Source organism: Pteronotus mesoamericanus, unplaced genomic scaffold, assembly GCF_021234165.1.
Source record: "Pteronotus mesoamericanus isolate MK-2021 breed Mesoamerican mustached bat unplaced genomic scaffold, CSHL_Meso_final scaffold_54, whole genome shotgun sequence".
NCBI classification, from domain to species: domain Eukaryota; kingdom Metazoa; phylum Chordata; class Mammalia; order Chiroptera; family Mormoopidae; genus Pteronotus; species Pteronotus mesoamericanus.
Genome location: NW_026555321.1, coordinates 37,887,584 through 37,905,970, shown reverse-complemented (window position 1 = coordinate 37,905,970; position 18,387 = coordinate 37,887,584). Strand labels below are relative to the sequence as shown.

Below are 18,387 nucleotides of genomic sequence, written 5' to 3'. Positions count from 1 at the left end.
TAGGTCTGGATCAGACATACAGAGTGGGACCATTTGAAAAGCCCACTTGCACTGTTACAGCTGACAGTGGGTTCTTGGGAAGTTGATGCGGGTTCAGTAATTGAATGTGAAGAGCCCGGGCTCCACCCCCATCTTCCTTACAAGGAATGGAGGAGGACATCCTGCGGGACGCCTGGGATCCACACAGGACACTGCCAGAGGACAGGAGACTGAAAAAGGATTCACTCCCTTGGCAGCTTTCCAGAGACATCTGTTAGGCGCTGCGTGATCAGTTTTCAACAGAGGGAATTTCAGGGTCATGTCGGGGCTTGACTACATGACCTCAGTAGCTCCTTCCAACCCTGAGATACCAGTCTTCAGCTGGGACCCCTGCAGGGAGATGGCCCCTGGCCTCAGGAGGCCAAACAATATGCCCAGGTCAGAAGGCTCCTTAGATCCCTGGGGCTCTCTTGTGTTCTCTCCAGCCCCTTCTCCCGGGGCCCTCAAGCAGGCTTTGGAGATGCAGGCTCTGGGTCAGCCCCCCTGCAACTGCAGAAGCCAAACAAGCCCTAAGTTTCCCAAGTGCAACCAAAGGGATCAGTCTGCGCTTTCTGAATTAATTCCAATTATTTTCCTGGAAAAGCTGAAAGGATGCAGTTTTTCAATTCAGACAGGAAACAAACCAGCATCCCAGAGCCAGTTAACCCTAGGTGTCCTGGAGAACCCAGTCTTTGGGGGAAGACTCCTTCTGATGACTTCAGACCTGGCATGTAACACCTCAGGCAGGTGGGGATTCTATACTTGGGATTGTTGAGTCTATGTCCAGAAACCAGTGACCTGGCACCTACAAAAGGGTGAGCGTAGGGAATGGAGGGCTGAAAAACCTGACTGTGGGCTCAGAGCAAGCAGGTGACTGCAGCTATTGGCCACCTTGTCCAAGCTGGACACCTGACGAGTCGGGGCAACTCTTGGGTCCCTAGAAATGAGTTCCCTACTGGCTTCTGACATGCTCTTCAGTGAGTAACAGCAAGGCATACATGGCCTCTAAATAAGTCCTTGCCTGCCGCCCCCCGACAATAATGACAATGGCAAAAGCAGCCATTCCCGTGATAGGGAGAGTATGTTGCTGGGTCATTTCACCAAAGAGCAAATGAGCATCGAAAAAGGAGCAAAAGGAAGCTTGCTAGTTATTGTCTGACATTTTAGCAGCTTGGTGATGTGATGACCAAAAGTGAGGAAGACAAGTCCACGAGAGCTATCACACCATGAGCAGAGCAGGCTGGGCCATGGGAGGGGCAGCGGGATGGAGAGGGCTGGGCGGGCATGCAAGCAGGACAACGGAAAGGGCCATCCAAACTGTTTTTTGGTTTTTTGTTTTGTTTTGCTTTGTTTTGCAAAGAATATAAACGCAAGCTCGATTTCCCATTTCCTCATTTCCGGGCCAGGTTATTCATTCTTGAAGATTACGTGGGCAGGTCACAGAGCCAACTCTGACTGACCCAGATGGCCTCAGCTTCAGGCCCCAGGCTGGAGACAACGTAGGATGAGAAACAATTTAGATGACCATGACCAGTAGCGCATCCTGTGAAACTCAGTGAAAACCAAAGGTGGGGAAGCCAAAAACGAGAATACAGTCTTTAAAGTGCTTTTGCTTTAATGACTTCACCGTATATATGTTTATATATACTTGCCGCTACAATTTTCTAAAAATAAAACATGAAAATCAATTAGGCAACAGAAAATAAAGATCAACAGAGGTTGGGGGAGAGAGCACAGCAAGTTAATATTGCAAATAATGATGACGTATGGCAGCTAAAAACAGCCAACAATGGACCAGAGTGTTCGTGCTCAGCTGACCCAGGAGCTCAGGGGACAAGGCCACTAAGGGACACCATGTATGCTGCTACCCCAGGGGACTCGGCATCAGTGCGGCAGTGTAGGAGGCAACAGCCCACTCAGAGAGCTATATCATCAGAAGTTAAGGACACCCAGTCTCTCTTATCTCTGTGCCTCCCCCAAGCTTCCCCCATGGCCTGAGAATTCTAGATGTCCAATAAACATGTACTGAATGACTGAATAAATGAGAAGGTGGCCTGGATCATTCGTTCCGCACTGAGGCCTAGCACAGAAATGCTGAGATCTCCCACAGGGGCATTCCACTGGCCCAGGGCAGAAAACTGGGATTGCCACTGGTTGAGGATGATTTGGCCTCAAGCTACATCTGGCCAGGGGAAATGTTACTGACTGAGAGGACAGTATGGGTATGATTACCAGTGTGATCCTGAAATCTGATTAAATGTCTGGAATGGGCCCAGTGACAGCTTGTTCCATACAGATACCCTAGCATTGAATGCTAACTAGAAAACTTAGCATGGGCTTTTGTAGACCTGTGGCTTTCTTAACTAAAGAGAGGTAAAGGAGGACAACACGGGGACACTGATGAGCAAGGCTGGGCCAGAAGCGACAGGCGTGGTAGGCTCCTGCGCCCAACACAGGGCGAGACAGCAGGAAAGCCAGGCATGTGCTGCTTGTTTACTTAGTGAGCAAACCTTGGCCACATCCTGGTACCCAGAAACTAAGCATTTATATCCAACACCTGCACAACACTTTAAGCACTGAGTGCTCTAGGGAAGCCTGTTAAAATTGTAGTTTATTATATTTTCATTTCCATTATAGACCCTCTCTGACTTACATAGGCCTGTTTCAGAATTTTCATGTAAGTGTACTTTGATGTAAGTTATGAGTGCTTTTCACTGAAAGATGATTAAGCTGGCAGATGTCCGCTAATAAACTCAGGAGAGGGCCCATGGCTGCTGAATTAGGGTCCTGCTGTTCTCCCATTAACACCAGATTATTTTATAACCAAGAATAATTTATACATTATGAATGGTAATTTTATAGCTGACTTATGGAATATTTCACATGAAGTGGAATTTTATAAGTCTGGGCTTATGGAGATTAGGAGATGTAAAATGCCATTTTTGTACCTTCTCATGGCATGAATTTGGGTGTTATAAGGCTTATGTCATACCTTCATGCACATGCTAATATCTTATAGTCCATTTCACTTATTATTGCATGGAAAATCTTACAATAATACCCTTCTATCTCCCTAACACTTTGGGGGTTTTTTAGCAAGTGTTTTCACAAATATTCATATTATTTTATCCCAACATACCTATGAAGCAGGGAGAACAGATTTCATTCACCCTCGCTGATCCAAGAAAGATGTGAGGCCCAGATCCAACGAGTTGTTTTGAGCTAAGACTAGAACCGCCAGGTCTCAGGACTCCCAGGCCAGTGGCAGGCCCACTAGTCTACATTCCAGAATCAGCCTGCCCCCGAAACCAGTGGCATAAAGGAATTTCACTGTCCTTATTTGACACAGACTATCTGGGCACCAGGATGGACATGCAATTCTGCAGATGTCAGCCAGGCAAAGCGTGGCAGCCCCTTCCCAGCCAAGTGTGGGGAGGGGCTGGGCTGGTAACATGGAGCAGGAAGCCGACACTACACAACGGTTCTGCCCCATGCTCTGCTGACCCCACAAAGGATTCTACACAACCTGGTACACACATGACACCCACAGAGACTTGCTGATGAGCTGGGACAGACCAGGCAGGCAGGGCCATTTCTGCCCACTTCAGGCCCATTGGTCTAGGCATGGGTCAGAGCTGAGAGGAGCCAGCTGGAGGTGGTGCTCCCCTTTCTCCAAGCCTCTTAATTTTGAAGGAGGTTCTCAGGATGCTTCTCGGAGGAGAGAGGGTCATGCCACCTGCCACACTGCTTGTTCCCTCATCAAAGGATTCAACTGAGCGCAGCAAAGGAGTACTGACGCCCCCCGACCCTTGCTTGATGTGCACTAAGCTCTCATTCCCCTGGTCCTGAGCAGCTTCCAGTCGGCATCACCATTTGGGGAGCTAGGATGGGGGACGCTCCCCAGTGTCACCAGTCAGACTCAGCAAACTCAGGGGACAGGTGATGACAGCCACGTGCTCAGGGTGCAACTGTGGCATTTCCCTCCTATGCCTTCACAGAGCCATTGTGGGTATCAGAGCACACATTATAAACCCCATTTTATAGCTGCGAAAGCTGAGGCACAAAGCAGTCAGGTGATGTGCCAAGGTCACACAGCTAGTGAACGCTAAAGTTCACAAACATAATTAACTCCTAGCCCTTAACATTTTAACGAGATAGTCTATTAAAATAATGTTTTCACTCCAAAATAGTAATTCTACATTTACTTCCCCACTCTCTTTCAGGGGAACAGAATGGAGTGAGGGTAGGGAGACCACAGAATGGTCTTAGTCTTTCAAAAGAGATGTGTGCCTGAATTTCTAAAGCATACAGAGGTCCCTGGGTCAGGGGGTTTCTATAGTCTCCTCTATGTTAGACTCAACAAAACAAATCACATTGTAGGACACAAAGTTTGCTACTTACATTCACTTCAGTTATAGCAATATCAACGACGCTACCAACAACAATTAAGGCATCAAAAGTGTTCCATGCATCAGTGAAATAGTGCTGTTAGGGCAAGCATTCAGAAGCCACAGAAGAGATGAGGCACAACAGGAAAAAAGAAGAAAAGGACAGTGTTATAAAAAGGGAACGTTCTAGCATTATGCCACCCGGCCACTTGAAAAACCGCCCTAAAACAAACATGTTATAGATACATCACTTTGGATATCACTGCTGACACAGAAAATAAAAACAATAAGAGACGCCTATCTTACCCTGCCTACCAGTGACGTGGGTAATGCTGCAAAATAGTCCTTCAAAAGATGACCTCTCTCTAAAAAAGCCCAGGATAAGGCTCTACCTGAAAGGCCTGTTTTCCGCAGCTCTCATTAGGAAATTTCTGGTTTTAGATGAAGTGAAACTGGGATCTGTGACTTGTCCAGGTGATGCCAGTGCGGGGTTGGGGGAAACAGAGTGTGCACAGACAGAGGATAAGAGGCAGGCGGCCGCGGGTGGGCGCATACTCACGTCAGCTTCGCTGAGGGCCACGTCTATAATGCTGCCGATTACGATGAGGGAGTCAAACGTATTCCAGGCGTCACTAAAATACCCCTGGACAGAGCAGGCAGGGGGCAGACATTTATGAGCATGTATGAATGAAACGCCACACGGACCATATGGGGACACATCCAAGGCCCTACAGCACCCATGGCAACCAGATGGGGTAGGAGAGCCAAAGGGAGGCAACAATACTGTCCACTGGTGGAAAGGGACACAGAGGATGATGTGCACCTGCATGTGTAGGAGAGGTTGCCCACACACACACACACACACACACACACACACAACGCACACCTGTGGTCCTGAGCAGCACCAAACTGAGCAGAATATCTGCAGGACAGAGGCAGGCACTTGGCAACTCTGCTCTGAAACCCAGGGTGACAAGCCCAAACCCCCACATGCTGATGGAAGATAAAGCCTCTCTGGCTCCTTCCACAGGGACCCCAGTCACCCCACTTCCTTCTCTTCCCTATTTAAAGAGCACTGTGAACAGGAATTCCACCCACTCATTTCTGTGCTTTTAAAACAAACCAGTAATCCTGCCCCCTCCTCTCCAGTCCAACAAGAATTACCGAGGGTGTGCCTGAGACAAGTCCCTGTCCTCTCACTGCTCCCTGCCTGACAGGGATGCAGACGTGTGGTGATGGCTGAGGGGGAGACAGGCAGAGGGATACACACAGGCCCAAGCCACTGAGTGTGGCAGAGAAGCACACTCTGGGTTATGTGGACGGGGGCCCTTGTGGGGAAGCCATGGCAGGTCTTACAAAGGAAAAGAGCACAGACGGATGTCAAGGAGGCTCGTGGGCTCCCCCTGTCACAGAGGGAAGCCCAAGTCACCAGCAGGCTCTCCTTGCACCCAGCTCTTGCTCTCTTCCTCCCTCTTCACCCTCCAGGCTAAGAGGACTCCTTCCCCTTCATCAAAACCACTACAGGCTCTTCCCTATCTCCTGATGCCTCCCCACCCCAACACTATCTGCCCACATCCACTTCCTCCTTCAAGGTCAGGTCAAATGCTACCTCCCTGAGGGGACCTTTTCAGATCCTCGTGACTTCCACCCACTTCATGGTGACTCAGCAACTCTCCTATCTTGATCACTGAATCTGGGGTCTTTGCAAGTCTACCACTCTAGAAAGGAACACTATACTGATGACTCCGCCCCCTCCTCCACTAACCCCAATACCCTTGAACCCAGTGAGTGCCTGACCTGTTGCAATGTCTCTTCCTATCAGTTATTCAGCCCAGTGCTCGTTTTTTCAGGTCCTCATATCTTGCAACAATTCTGAAGGCACAACATCCCCGTAAGTGTGACTTACAAATCCATATACAGGTGCCATGCGTTTTACTTCCTCTTCTGGGCTCAGCAAGGTAGGTGCTAAAGTAGTGCCTGCCGTCTCCCGACAGCCCCAGGAAGGCTGAGATCGGAGGGGCTAGTGGGCAGCACTGCACACAGAGGCTTCCAGCCTGAGGGCCAACAACCCTGTCTGTAAACCCGCTGTGTCTTTTTAGAAAGTCAGAACATGTTTTGGAAATAAAAATTCAGGTGTGAATAATATAAAAAAAGGGGCCCAGTGTGCGCACCACTGGGTAGGCCTCATGCTGGATCAAGAAAACCAAACAGAAGGCCCTTTTAAGTGTCAGGTCCCATGAACTGTGAGCAAATGCAGGCACAGAGGTTGTCACTTCAGAGCTCCAGCCTTTTATGACACAACAGAAAATGTGGACATGCTGGCTGTCCTAATAGCTGGGGTCGGCATGTTTGTTCTCGTTACTGTTAATTGCTCCGGTTGCACGCATGGGGGGCTGTGACACTGACTGCTGGTTTGGGTTTGTACAAAATTTCATTTTCAGTGATGTAAGATTTTCCCACCCGACTGTCATGACTTCTGACCCAGGCTTTACCTCTCTCCCCCCCTCCTACAATCACAGTGCCTCCGTCACCCGTTACCCTCGGCAACCGCCACCCTCCCAGACCCCTATGTCAGTCCTGTAACAAGTGAACAGAGGAGTTCACCTGCACCAGCTCTGATGGCCCGTGGATCCAAGTCTAATGGGAAGGTCTGCTTGACAAATACCACATCCTACAGCTTCTAGCTTTTCTTCGCACGGTACATGATTCTTGGCCAGCAAAACTGAGGAAAGATGGGCCACTATGAGGACTAGACTAGTGCTACTAACATGCCAGTCATGCTGGTCAGCGGGGAGATGAAGAGTCTGCACCAGGACATAAAGGAACACACTGCTTCCTTCATCAAGGAAGTCTCCAAACCAAAATGTCAGCAAGATCAGAGGGTGCACTGAGTGCTGCTGTGGATGTCCCAGGGGGTAAGGATACAGATTCTCTTTGAAATGACACACACTGTTGTGAGTGTAACAGACAGCCGGGTGACTAGCAGCCTTGGCAGGCCGCTCTCAGCGGCAGGGCCTGCCCTTTCTTCACAGTCTTAACTGCAACTCAAAAGCTCAAAATAGTCTGGTGATCCTTTCCCTCTCCTCTAGAGAGAAGCCGGTGCTTGAATAACACCCTTAGTCATCAGTAACAGCTGGGCCGCCAGTGTCCTCACAGAACAGAAGACCAAGCAGTCCTCCTCCTCTCGTGTCCAACACAAGGACAGCCCCTGGCCACGCTGGCCCGTGAGCTCTGCTCCTCCCATTGCAGTTCGTCATTTACCTGAGGCCAAGCCCATTACCTGTGCGCTGGGTGCCAGCCCATGTCACCTAGTTTGGACTTCACTCCTGAAGAGCTTCTTTCTCTCCATCCAGAATTATCAGTATTCACCTTTGGATCATTTCCATCAGCCAACAAACTATTGTCCAATGGGTCATTGTGGCTCATGTTGCTGTATAAAATCACTTTAAATCAACGTGATAGGGTCTTGACGTTTGGGGTACTGGAACTTTTTGGCAATCCCATCACCTCTCTTTCCAGAGGATCCCTCACACTCACAAAACTCTAGGGCTGCCCCCCTAACCCAGGAAACAGGAGGCCTGAGCCGGGGTAGGTGGCTGGAATCACAGACTCCGACCGGGTGACTCTGCTCAGTCCAGGGGAGGCTGAAAATGCCAGCCTGCCCTTTCTTCCCACATTCTGTTTCCCTACTTAGTAGCCTCCTTTGTAATAAAATCACTGTCAAGTGAACATGACTCAGCCCCCTCCCCTTTCCCACCAAACTGTGGTATCACCAGAAAATTAGACACTGTCTTCCAACAGAGGGCCCTGCTCTATCTCTCTTGGCCACTGACAACAAATTCTCCTGCAGCTGAACTCCGAGGCCAGGGCCCCTCAAGTGGAACCAGCTGTCCTTAACCAGCCTAGCTGGAGTTGGCCCTCACATTATTTTTTGTCCAGCTCCATCTGCTTGAAAAGACCAAGCAAATCACCCACTTGCAATAACATCTATTACCTGGAAACAATGCTGACTCTAGAAATTTAAAATCATAAACCACACGGAAGTGTGTTTTGGGGCCAGGCAGCTCCATGATTTCCTAGAATTCTATTCTGATTGTGTGTCAATGTCCATCTTCTGTCCACATGTGAGATCCTGGAAGCAGAGCCTGGGCCTCCAGCCAGAATGCAGCACTGACTCAGCACACATTGGGGAGAGCGCTTGTGGAATGGTTACCCATGAGAAACAGAAAAGCAGCCCAAGGCCTGGGTCTCATCTGAAGATCTGAAGAAGCCTTTTACAAATGACCTGCCTTTGCTATTGACCATGGCAGCCAGAGCACTTACCAGTTTCTGCCAGGGTAGGGTTTGACTCACGGTATGACCCACACTGCCAACTTCTCACAGAAACTGTAGCTGGCAGCTTTCTAACTAGCATAAGCCTTTCCAAAGTTCAAGTGAGGGTTTACAGGGAAACATATTCACTTTTGGCCACTCTACTCTGCCCAAAAATCTGCGATAGAAAACCAGGTACCCTCTTATGCCAGGAGGGTATAGCTAAGGGCTCACCCATTTATTCCTTTCCTCATTTCCCAGTGTTTACTGAGCATCCAGTTTATAGCAGGCATCATGTGAGACAAAGAAGAACCAGCCTACAACATCAGCTAGCGGGGGAGGGAGACATGAAGGAGCAATGATGATGCTAACACACTGTAAGCTTCTAACAGCACAAGGAGCTGATTCTGTCTAGGCTGGTAGGGACAGTGTCACAGAGGGCAATGTTTCAGACAGGCATTAAAGAATAACAGAAGCGTGTGCCACGGAAAGGTCTAGCATGTTAACAGTTGGGGACGGGGTAGGGAGAAAGACTGACAGGGAGGGAGTGGCTGGAAATGAGGCAAAAATGTAAATGGGCCAAGGTTCTAGTGGAAGACTTTGAAATTAGACTAAGAAAAGTATGTTTCTCATGCAAAAGGTGGCCAGTACTAGAATTTCGCTGGAAGAGCGGCAGAGTCAGCTTTGGCTTTACAAAGGGAGCATATGGAAGACAAAGAGAGAGGGGCTGAGGCCAGAGGCAGGGAGATGACTTAGCAGTCGGGGCAACTCAGAAGGGAGGAGGGCAGTAGAGATTTGGATGATATGGAGGTAACCACTGAAGCCCTGAGCAGGTACCCATTTTACCAGGTGAGAAGGGGGCCAGGAGAGAGTTCTGAGAAACCCCATTGTTAAAGGAACAAGCTGAACCCATGAAGAAATCTGACATAAAGTTCTAGTTAAGGAGAGGAAGAACTGGACTGTTATTTTGCCATTAAGACCAATCATTTACCTTATATGTGATCACCAAAAGGAAAAGACAATATCAGATGTTCTTCTCAGGAGGCAGGTGGACTCAGACGAACCAGCGCCCACTGTGCACCAGCTCTGCACAGAAGCGTGTGGTCAGCACTAAAACTCTTTCTTCTTTCCCCAAACCTAACTGCTCTTCGCTTTCATCAAGTACAAGTGGCTGGGTGTGTAAATTAGACATTGTTGAGGTAGAAGCAAGATCAAAATACTTTATGGCTTAAGACTCAGGAACAAAGTATGGCTCTCTGGGGATAGGCCCACAACCAAGGCAGGTAACCTGGCTCAAACACGTACCAGACCAAACGCCAGATGGGTAACATCCAGAAGCACAAAGAAGAAGCCTGAGGAAAATTAGAAGTGTTCTTCCTACTTGCAGAAGCCAGCACTCTAGAAAAGACCCTTCATCCTCACTCCCTCCTTGGATCAACAGAATTCATCAGAGAATTCTGGTGGTTTCCCCAGGGCGTACTGGAGGGAAAGGCCAGAGGAGCAGGGTTGTCTCTTATCTAAATGATGGCCCACTTTTCAAAACCCTAGGGTTGCACAGTCAACTCCAAGTTGAAAACACAACCTAGAGTGCATGGGGTCAATGCCTGATAGGTGACTTTCCCTTGAGAGCTGATACAACACACTAAACAGGCCTGCTTGCCTTGCCCTAACCTTGGCTCTTTGGTTTCTCACCACCTTGCACTCTTACCTGACCCAGCGAGATAAGCACGCAGAGAGCCTGCCTCCCCCACCGGCAAGCTCCCAACCCACCTCAGCCCACCTCAGCCCCTCCTGTTTATGGAGGCTGGGTGACCTCACCTTGTGGGTCCTGGGACCTTGTCCCCCTAAATGTGCTCCGTCTCAGGAGGCCCCTTTTTTTGGTCAGGCTCCTGAATATTACAGAGGACCCCAGGGCCAGCTTTCTCGATTTGCTTTAACTCTTTCTCCTACAACACTTCACCTAGCAGGAAGGGTATTGTCTAACTCACTTTCTGTATTTAAATTATAAAACAGCTGGGACCTAGGCCCTCCTGAGAGAGGTGCTGAGGAGTTCTCCTACAAGGTTTGGCGCTCACTATGGCAATTGCTGCCCCAAGAGAACCCTGTTACAAAGCTCCTCAAAGGGAACAAAGACTTTCCTGAGATGGGACTGATGGGCCAGGTTTCCCAGCCTTTCATCTCATGTGGCCATCTCCTCAATGATTCTTCCCTCTGCAGCCTCTGCCACGTGGTTCCTCAGCCCCGACTCCCCCTCTGACTGGGAGGGACGGCCCTCCCCGACCTGTCTGTGAAAGCCTGCTCGCTGAGACTGGTGTTAACACTGAGGAAAAGACAAGAATAAGTCATGGAGTGCTTTAAGCAGAGCTTTGCATCTATCTTGCTGAAGTGATTCTCTCCTGCTCTGCACGCACAAAACAGCATAGAATCTTCTCCTCTGGCTGCGGTGAACACAGCGACAGAGCTCCCCAAGCACAGAGATGCTGATATTGCTGTTATAAAATTTCTCAATTGTAATCTGAGGTTCTCTTATGCTATGCACATATCTTGCTAAGTAAAAGTACAAAACAGCACAATTTCTGGCAGAAATTACTCATTTTAAAACTTTGGTTGATCAGTAGTACAGATTATAAATTTTCACTTGGTGCCTCCAGCCTGTTCCCAGGCCCCTGAACTCCCCTCCAGGGTCAGGATCAGCAGTTTACTCGGCAGAGCAGTGTGCAGTGAGCCCTGGATGTCATGGCCTGCTGCGGGCACATGCTCACACTCACACACACACACGTACATGCTCACACTCAAACTCTCACACTCTCGCACACACATGCCATGGGCAAGTGGGCCTTCTCTTCAGCCTAGAACAAACAAGCTTTTAAAACTTCAGAGCTTAATCGCCAGGCAAGGGAAGACATGGCCAAGGGGGTCTAGGAAATGCTCCATAGATATGTTCCGTGTTGCATTTCTCAAGTACTTTTGATGTTTAGTTTGCAAACTTTTCCATCAGTTCAAACAAATATTATTTGAAGAAGTAAAGGTGAGAGGGAAGCAAACCACAATCTCCAAAGGAAATTAAGATGAATTTGGAAAAGGAGGCAATGTTTATATGTATAGATATGGACAAGTCACAGTAAATAACATCTGGCCATGCATAAAAGTGCCAAATGTGACCCCACTGCAATCACCCCAACTGGTCACTTACAAGTGTCCTTTCTTTTGGGTCCACAAAGAGCTGATAGAGATTGCATAGAAATTAATTCAAATTAAAGAAAGGAACAGTTTCAAATTAGAATTCCACACAAATATGGAATATGTGAAATCATCATTCCATAATCCAAGTCTTAAATTACAGATACCTTACACAGAGATGAACCAATAACTGGGTCACTGAACTTGTCATTCTCTAACTCTGACAGTTTGGGGCTTTGCTAGAAAAGAAACTGAGGGTTAAATGTCCCACAGCTCAGCCAGGATTTGCTCCTCTGTCCAGGTGTTTAGAACACGGGAACATCATTAGTTGAAGATGATGATGGTGGTGGTAGGTCAGCACGGCACTACTACCTGCCAAGCACTCTTCTACACACGGCACATCTAGCAATTCTTTACTCCTCACAGGCACTCTATGAAATAGGACTATTATGTCTTCATTTTATGGATGAGGAAATTGATGCACACAGCAGCTAAGGAACTTGTTTGATGCACTGGTGGAAGTTAGGGATTTGAATCTAGAACAGCGTGTGCTCCTCGACGCCGTCCTATCTGCCTCATACTGCAGACACTGACGGCTGCGAAATGATCCACTCCCTCCCAGAGACACAACATGCTGAGTTGTCCAACACAGTTTAATGCACTTTATGTCTTGTTTTGTCCTAAATGAAAATTTTCTAAATTAAGTAAACAAAAAGTGGCATGGCAATGAGGGGTCTGCAGCTGGTAGAACTTTCCAAAAAAGGTAAAAAAAGATGCTGTAGGCCAAGAACAAATGAAACCAAAGTCTTTACCCTAGAAATCTAAAAATAAAATCACAGCCAAATTCTTTCTGATGGGTTATGCTAAAACAATTTCTCCAGGGCTCCAGTAATGAAGCAAGTCTCTCTGAAATTGCTGGATACATGCTATTCTAGAAACAGAAAAACAGGTTTAAAACAATCTCCATTCTACCAATTCCCAATTCTCTCCTCCCTTCTCTTTTTTCTTAGAATTGTTTTTATGAGGTTTTGTTTCTGTAGACTTATTTTCCCATATGTATATAGATGCCCTAATCAGATTTTAATGTTCGCAGGTGATAACCCAGTTAGCGGCCAGAACAATTCAGCATAATTCAGTAACACAAGACTAACAGGAAGCGGGTGCTTCTCTGGGGTGGTTCGGCAACAGCCTCTGAAAAGTGGTTTCAGCGACTCACCTTAGGTTTAAATGCAATGACTTTCAAAACCATCTCGACAGTGAACACCCCAGTGAAGACCATGTTGAGAATGTCCATGGCATCATTAAACATCTTGGACTGCTCGTAGTGCTGTGGAGGAAGACAGTGGCACGGTTCTCAGAGGCTCCTTCCCAACGCGCGGGCAGAGGCCCCCAGCCCTCTGCGCTGCAGGTGTCCGTCCTCCCGGTGGACACAGAGGCACCCCACACAGCCCAGCACCCTCTCCCAGTGACTCCCCTGGCAATGCCAGGTCACAAGCCCTCCCCACAAAGTGCAGGGGGGCCTTGAAGAGATAAGAATGACTGGATGATGAAGGGGAAAGACACTAATGTCCTCTGCTCAGGAGAAAAGGAACCCATCCCTCCCTCTGGCAGGGTTTATACTCGGGTCATGACCCAGGCACAATGCAGAATCCACCCAAATGTCTACGAATAAAGGTAGGATTTGGTTCCAGATAAGCTTTATGCCATTTAGTTCTACGTTCAATATAAGACAGTATTAGCTTGACTTCCCACTTTCCCCTACATCAGTGCATGGTCCTTCTCACACATAAAGAATTCTTACATTTAAGGGAAGCGATAGAAAATTTATCATTGGCCGTCTGTAGAACCACATGCCAGACAGCACTGGGAGTTGGTCTGCCCAAGTTCTTAAAGTCAAATTGAAAACTGGATCTAGACCTTGGTCTTTGCTTCTTGTCCTAGTGTAACCAGACAATAAAACAGCTGAAAAAGCTAACTGTTAATTCTATTAATTACAGTGTTAATATTAAATATACAGAATTATATTAAAAGTAACAGTGCTAATACGCTTAAACCTGTTAATACACTGTAATCCAGCTTGGCCAATTAAAGGGAATTGTACTTGTTACCCCCAATGTGTCAAACTCTAATGCTCCATGAACAGGAAGATACCCTGCTGCCATATGAAATTCCTTGAGGAATGGGACTTAGGTGTCATTTTCAACACTGGGTACCAACTCTGTGACAGGCCCAAAACAAAGTGCCTGGCACAAATTACCTAGCATAAACTTTATACCTGAGGTAGGTATGATGGATTTTCCATTTTACCAATAAAGAAAGCAGGTTCATGGGATTTAAATAACTTTCCCAAGGTTGCCCGCTGGTGAGGAGTCAAGTCAGGATTGGAACCCCTGTCTGTCCAACTCCACACAGACAGAGCATTAGTCAATCACTCCCTGGCCCCAGGGGGCTCCCAGTAAATGTTTACAGAGTTGAATGCTCAAGCTCCAAGGAAATGTTACCTATGGTCATGCTGTATGGATAGTCTCTTAAACCAAAGAGCGATCTTAAACTCCTTAGACTGTTAGCTAAGAAAGGAACTCTGACCAAACTATAGCCCTGACTCATCAGAAAATCAAACTCATCCTCTTGTGAGGGGCTGGCCTTGGACCCTCAAAATCTGAGGCATGGGACTATGCAGAAGGCCCAGACATGATCCCCATCTCCACGTGTCTTCATTTTTACCTGCATGGCCAAGCAGAGTGTGTTGAGCATGATGAGGACAAACATCACGTATTCGAAAGGCGAGGAGTTCACCACGTACCAGAATTTGTACTGGTAGGGGTTTTTCGGGATGTATCTCCGCAAGGGACGTGCTTTCAAGGCATATTCAACACACTGACGCTGCAACGGCAGAAAAGAGCAACGAGGGGACCTGAGCACGTCTACAGAAGGAGGACGCAGCTCTCACCTGCTCTGAATGAGCCAGTGTGGCACTTGCTGTGAAGGACCCAGGACCAAGGGGAAAACTACTAGGCAACCCCCATAGGTACCACTCTGCATCAGGGACAAAGGGCCCCAGCTCCATCACCTCTTCTGATCCTCACAGCAACCTGGGGGTGACCAGATCCCCCATTCTGCTTCCATCTTACTTATTACAAAACTGAGTTCAGAGCTGCAAACTGCCCACCTGAGATAGCAGAGTGCAGAGCCTTGAGGCCTTACCCAATTCTTATTCCTGCCATTCCTCTATGCCAGTCATCGCATCTGTAGTTCTCCTGCCCTGCTGTCCTCCAGGAAAGGAAACCGTGTCAAAAGGCACAGAAATTCTCGAGAACCAGAGGGGCTGGGTTCACTGTCTGAGACTGGAGCCCTGTGGCTGCTCCAGGATAGACACACCTGACTCACCTCTCAGAGGCCAGAGTGTGTTAACTGTAAGTACCTAATAGTGAGTGAGCTGTGGGTCCATCTGGGAGCTTTTGAGGCTCAGGAGCTTGCTGTGTCCTCAGACTTCTGGGTCGGTAATGATGGCTAGAACACTATTGCACCTACTCACTCTGGGGCTGAAACTGGTCCACTCTTTGGAGCAAGCCCAGGAGGAGCCTCCAGCTGCGAGAGCTCAGCTTACGCCTCAGCCCACAGCTACTCTCATTCTTCTGCTTGGACTCTGGGTTGTGACTTCAGACGGGCTCCCTCTGTCCAGGACCTGGCCTTGCTATGACCTCACACGTTGACTCCAGAGCCCCCCGCTTTGGGTCAGTTGTGGACCTTGGGTGGCGATGATTTCAGCTCTGGTGTTGTCTGGATGGCCTGGGCCTTGCCCTTACAGTCTTCTTCCTTGGTGGGGATGAAGAGCTAGGCCCGGCCTCTCTCTGACTGTCACTGATGGAATCTGCAGAGATGTCCTGACAACTCAAAGCAACATCTTCCTACAAAACAAGGCAGCACTGTCCTCACATTTCCCCCAATGGGCATGACTGCTGCCCAAGACAGACTGCCTCACCACAGCCACTTCCCGCAGGAAGCCTAGGCTGGCAGATTATTCTTGCTCACTCTGTCATTGTCAAACCGAGATGCTACTGATAGAGGACCTGGGGGAAACTCCCAGAGTAGAATCTTGATCTCACAATCTTTTCATGCTGAAATGGACCTCTAAAAGCAACTCCGGAATGCCCTCAATTTAGAGATAAAGAAGCAAACCCAGAGAGGATTGGGGACGCACCCACAATCACAGAGCAAGTGCAGGTAGAACAGGATGAGAACACAGGTTACTTGTCTCCCTCCCATCATCACACAACCAGAGCCAAAGCCCCTGCCTCTATCATCTTGGTTAAAACAAGATGCTAGATAGAGAGAGATGACTGCCACTGCAGCTGTAGTCCCAAGTTTAAAGTTAGTGACTTTTCCTGTGGTGTGAGAGCGTACTTCCTCCTAAGTCAACAGTTCTCAACCAGCAACATTTGGCACCATCTGGAGATGTTTTTGGTTCTCACCAAAAACAGGGATTGGTGCTGGGTGTAGAGGAGTGCTACTGGGATCTAGTGAGTAGAGGCCAGGGGTGCTGCTAAACATCCTACAAAGTACAACAAGAACTGCCTGGCCGAAAATGTCAATAGTGCCGAAGTTGAGGAGTTAAAGACTGTCATTAGGAACTCTGGGAGTGTCACTGGGTGCTTCCTGGCCCCTGGCCACACCACCCTACAGGATTCTGAGCTGTCACTGGTGGGTCATGACCACAGAAGGTGGCCCAAGCACCTCTCTGAAGTCTCACCCACAAGTCTGAGGGTGGATTCCACAATTACAAAGTCAAATCTGTATCTGGGAACCTAACTTTCAACAGTGATGACTCAGACTGGCTGTGGGTGTGCTCTGAACAGGGCCCAAGCCCCAGGGACAGACACAGGCAGTGCCTTTCCCTGTGCATGGGGGAACCACCAAAGGAGAAGCAATTCCTCTCCTGCTGGGGGGATGGAAGCCCAAACAGTGTGTGACTTTAACCTGATTTTTGTCCAGCTCACAGTTCTTATACTCTTTCTCCCCCTGCTCCTGGAATGTGACAATGACGAAACCCACGAAGATGTTCATCATGAAGAAAGCAACAATGATGATGTAGATGATGAAGAAGATGGAGATCTCTACGCGGTAGTTGTAGATCGGGCCGACATTCTCTCCATTCGAGTCGATGGCTTTGTACAGCAACCTGGAGAACAGAAGGACCAAATGAGCACCGCCAGCACCGCTCAGCCCAGGCAGCCCAGGCCCAGGCGTGTCCTCCTTCTGAATGCCACCATGGTCACTGACTGTCAGACCCCTCACTGGAGCCCCCTCCCCAAGACCCCTGGACACAGGCAGGTGTCTGAGGCACCCTCCTTAGTGTGAGGTCCAGTCAGCCCGGCACCTGGGATATGCTTGTGATTGAATATTTGTGAAAAACAAAAGATTTCACAAATATTCAATAATGCACCTTCTTATTCACAGATAGAAGAGAGGAAGAACATCTCATGTGGACACTTTCCGAACTGAAAACTGTATATAGACTGGTGAAGACAATAGCAAGCAAGCGGCCACGAATTTCCAAAGAACCCGGGGAGCTTCCCCAAACTGAAATGCACACTAAATTAAATATAGGCTCAGCAGAACTCAACAGGAAGAGGGGAAATTACTATCACACCCCCAAGTTTAATTCAGCCTCATTTTGATGCTGATTCAACTTCCAGGGCACCCAGCCCCTGGGTGCACTGGGCTACACACCATTACATCCATCTGGAAAGGTGGACATCACTGTCATCCTCATATGATGGAAGCTCAGAAGGGGATCTAAGTGCCCAAGATCAACTGCTTGGGGGCAGAGCCCAGATCCTCTGACCCCCAAGTTCCAAACTTATTCATTTCCCCTCATCTGCCACCCTGATTTGCTAAAGCACAGTGTTCAAAACCTAAGACTCAAAACCTGTGTAGAGTAGAAGATCTTACTCCATGCCTCTTCTCTCCTCAGGACCAGTTTAATGAACAAGCCCTACCCAGCCATCCTTTACCCCGCAGGCACTCCTGTGAAGATTCCTGACTCTCTCATGCATACAGAGAGTTCTGCCAGCCTGAGAAGATCAGCCTGTCCACCTTGTGCAATTCCTCTAGGCACGGGAACTTGACATTCAGGACTCTACCTATGTATTTATGTTCTGCTGGCCCAGATGTGGGGTGAGGTGCCAGAGAGTAACAGAGGTACAAGAGACTCTCCTTTTGTATTCTGCCTCCTTCCTTCTGTTTTTCTTACTCTGCCCATCAAAATCCTAGCCATTCTTCAGGACCCTATTCTGCACACCTCTGACATAAAAGACCCTCCTGCCTAGTTTGATCACCTGACAGTCTAATTGAATTTGGACTTTGAAGGGAAGAACTTATGTGGAGACAATTTCCACAGTGCATAACAGAGCATGCTGCATGGAGCTGGTATCAAAAGCATACTTCATGAATGAGTGAGTGCCTCAGTGAAAGATATGGCACAATGGCA

The 18,387-nt window shown here is 48.3% G+C and overlaps 1 protein-coding gene across 2 annotated transcripts in view; it reads right to left on the bottom strand.

Moving 5' to 3' along the window:
• Positions 1–18,387, bottom strand: part of CACNA1D (calcium voltage-gated channel subunit alpha1 D) — a 304,169-nt gene that overhangs the window by 40,484 nt on the left and 245,298 nt on the right. For both annotated transcript variants that reach the window (XM_054595570.1, XM_054595569.1), the window contains 4 exons: positions 16,875–17,076; positions 14,622–14,780; positions 13,114–13,224; positions 4,966–5,049 (listed from right to left, as the gene is read on the bottom strand). In XM_054595570.1, coding sequence (XP_054451545.1) covers positions 4,966–5,049; positions 13,114–13,224; positions 14,622–14,780; positions 16,875–17,076 — 556 coding nt within the window. The remainder of the gene's footprint in view (positions 1–4,965; positions 5,050–13,113; positions 13,225–14,621; positions 14,781–16,874; positions 17,077–18,387) is intronic.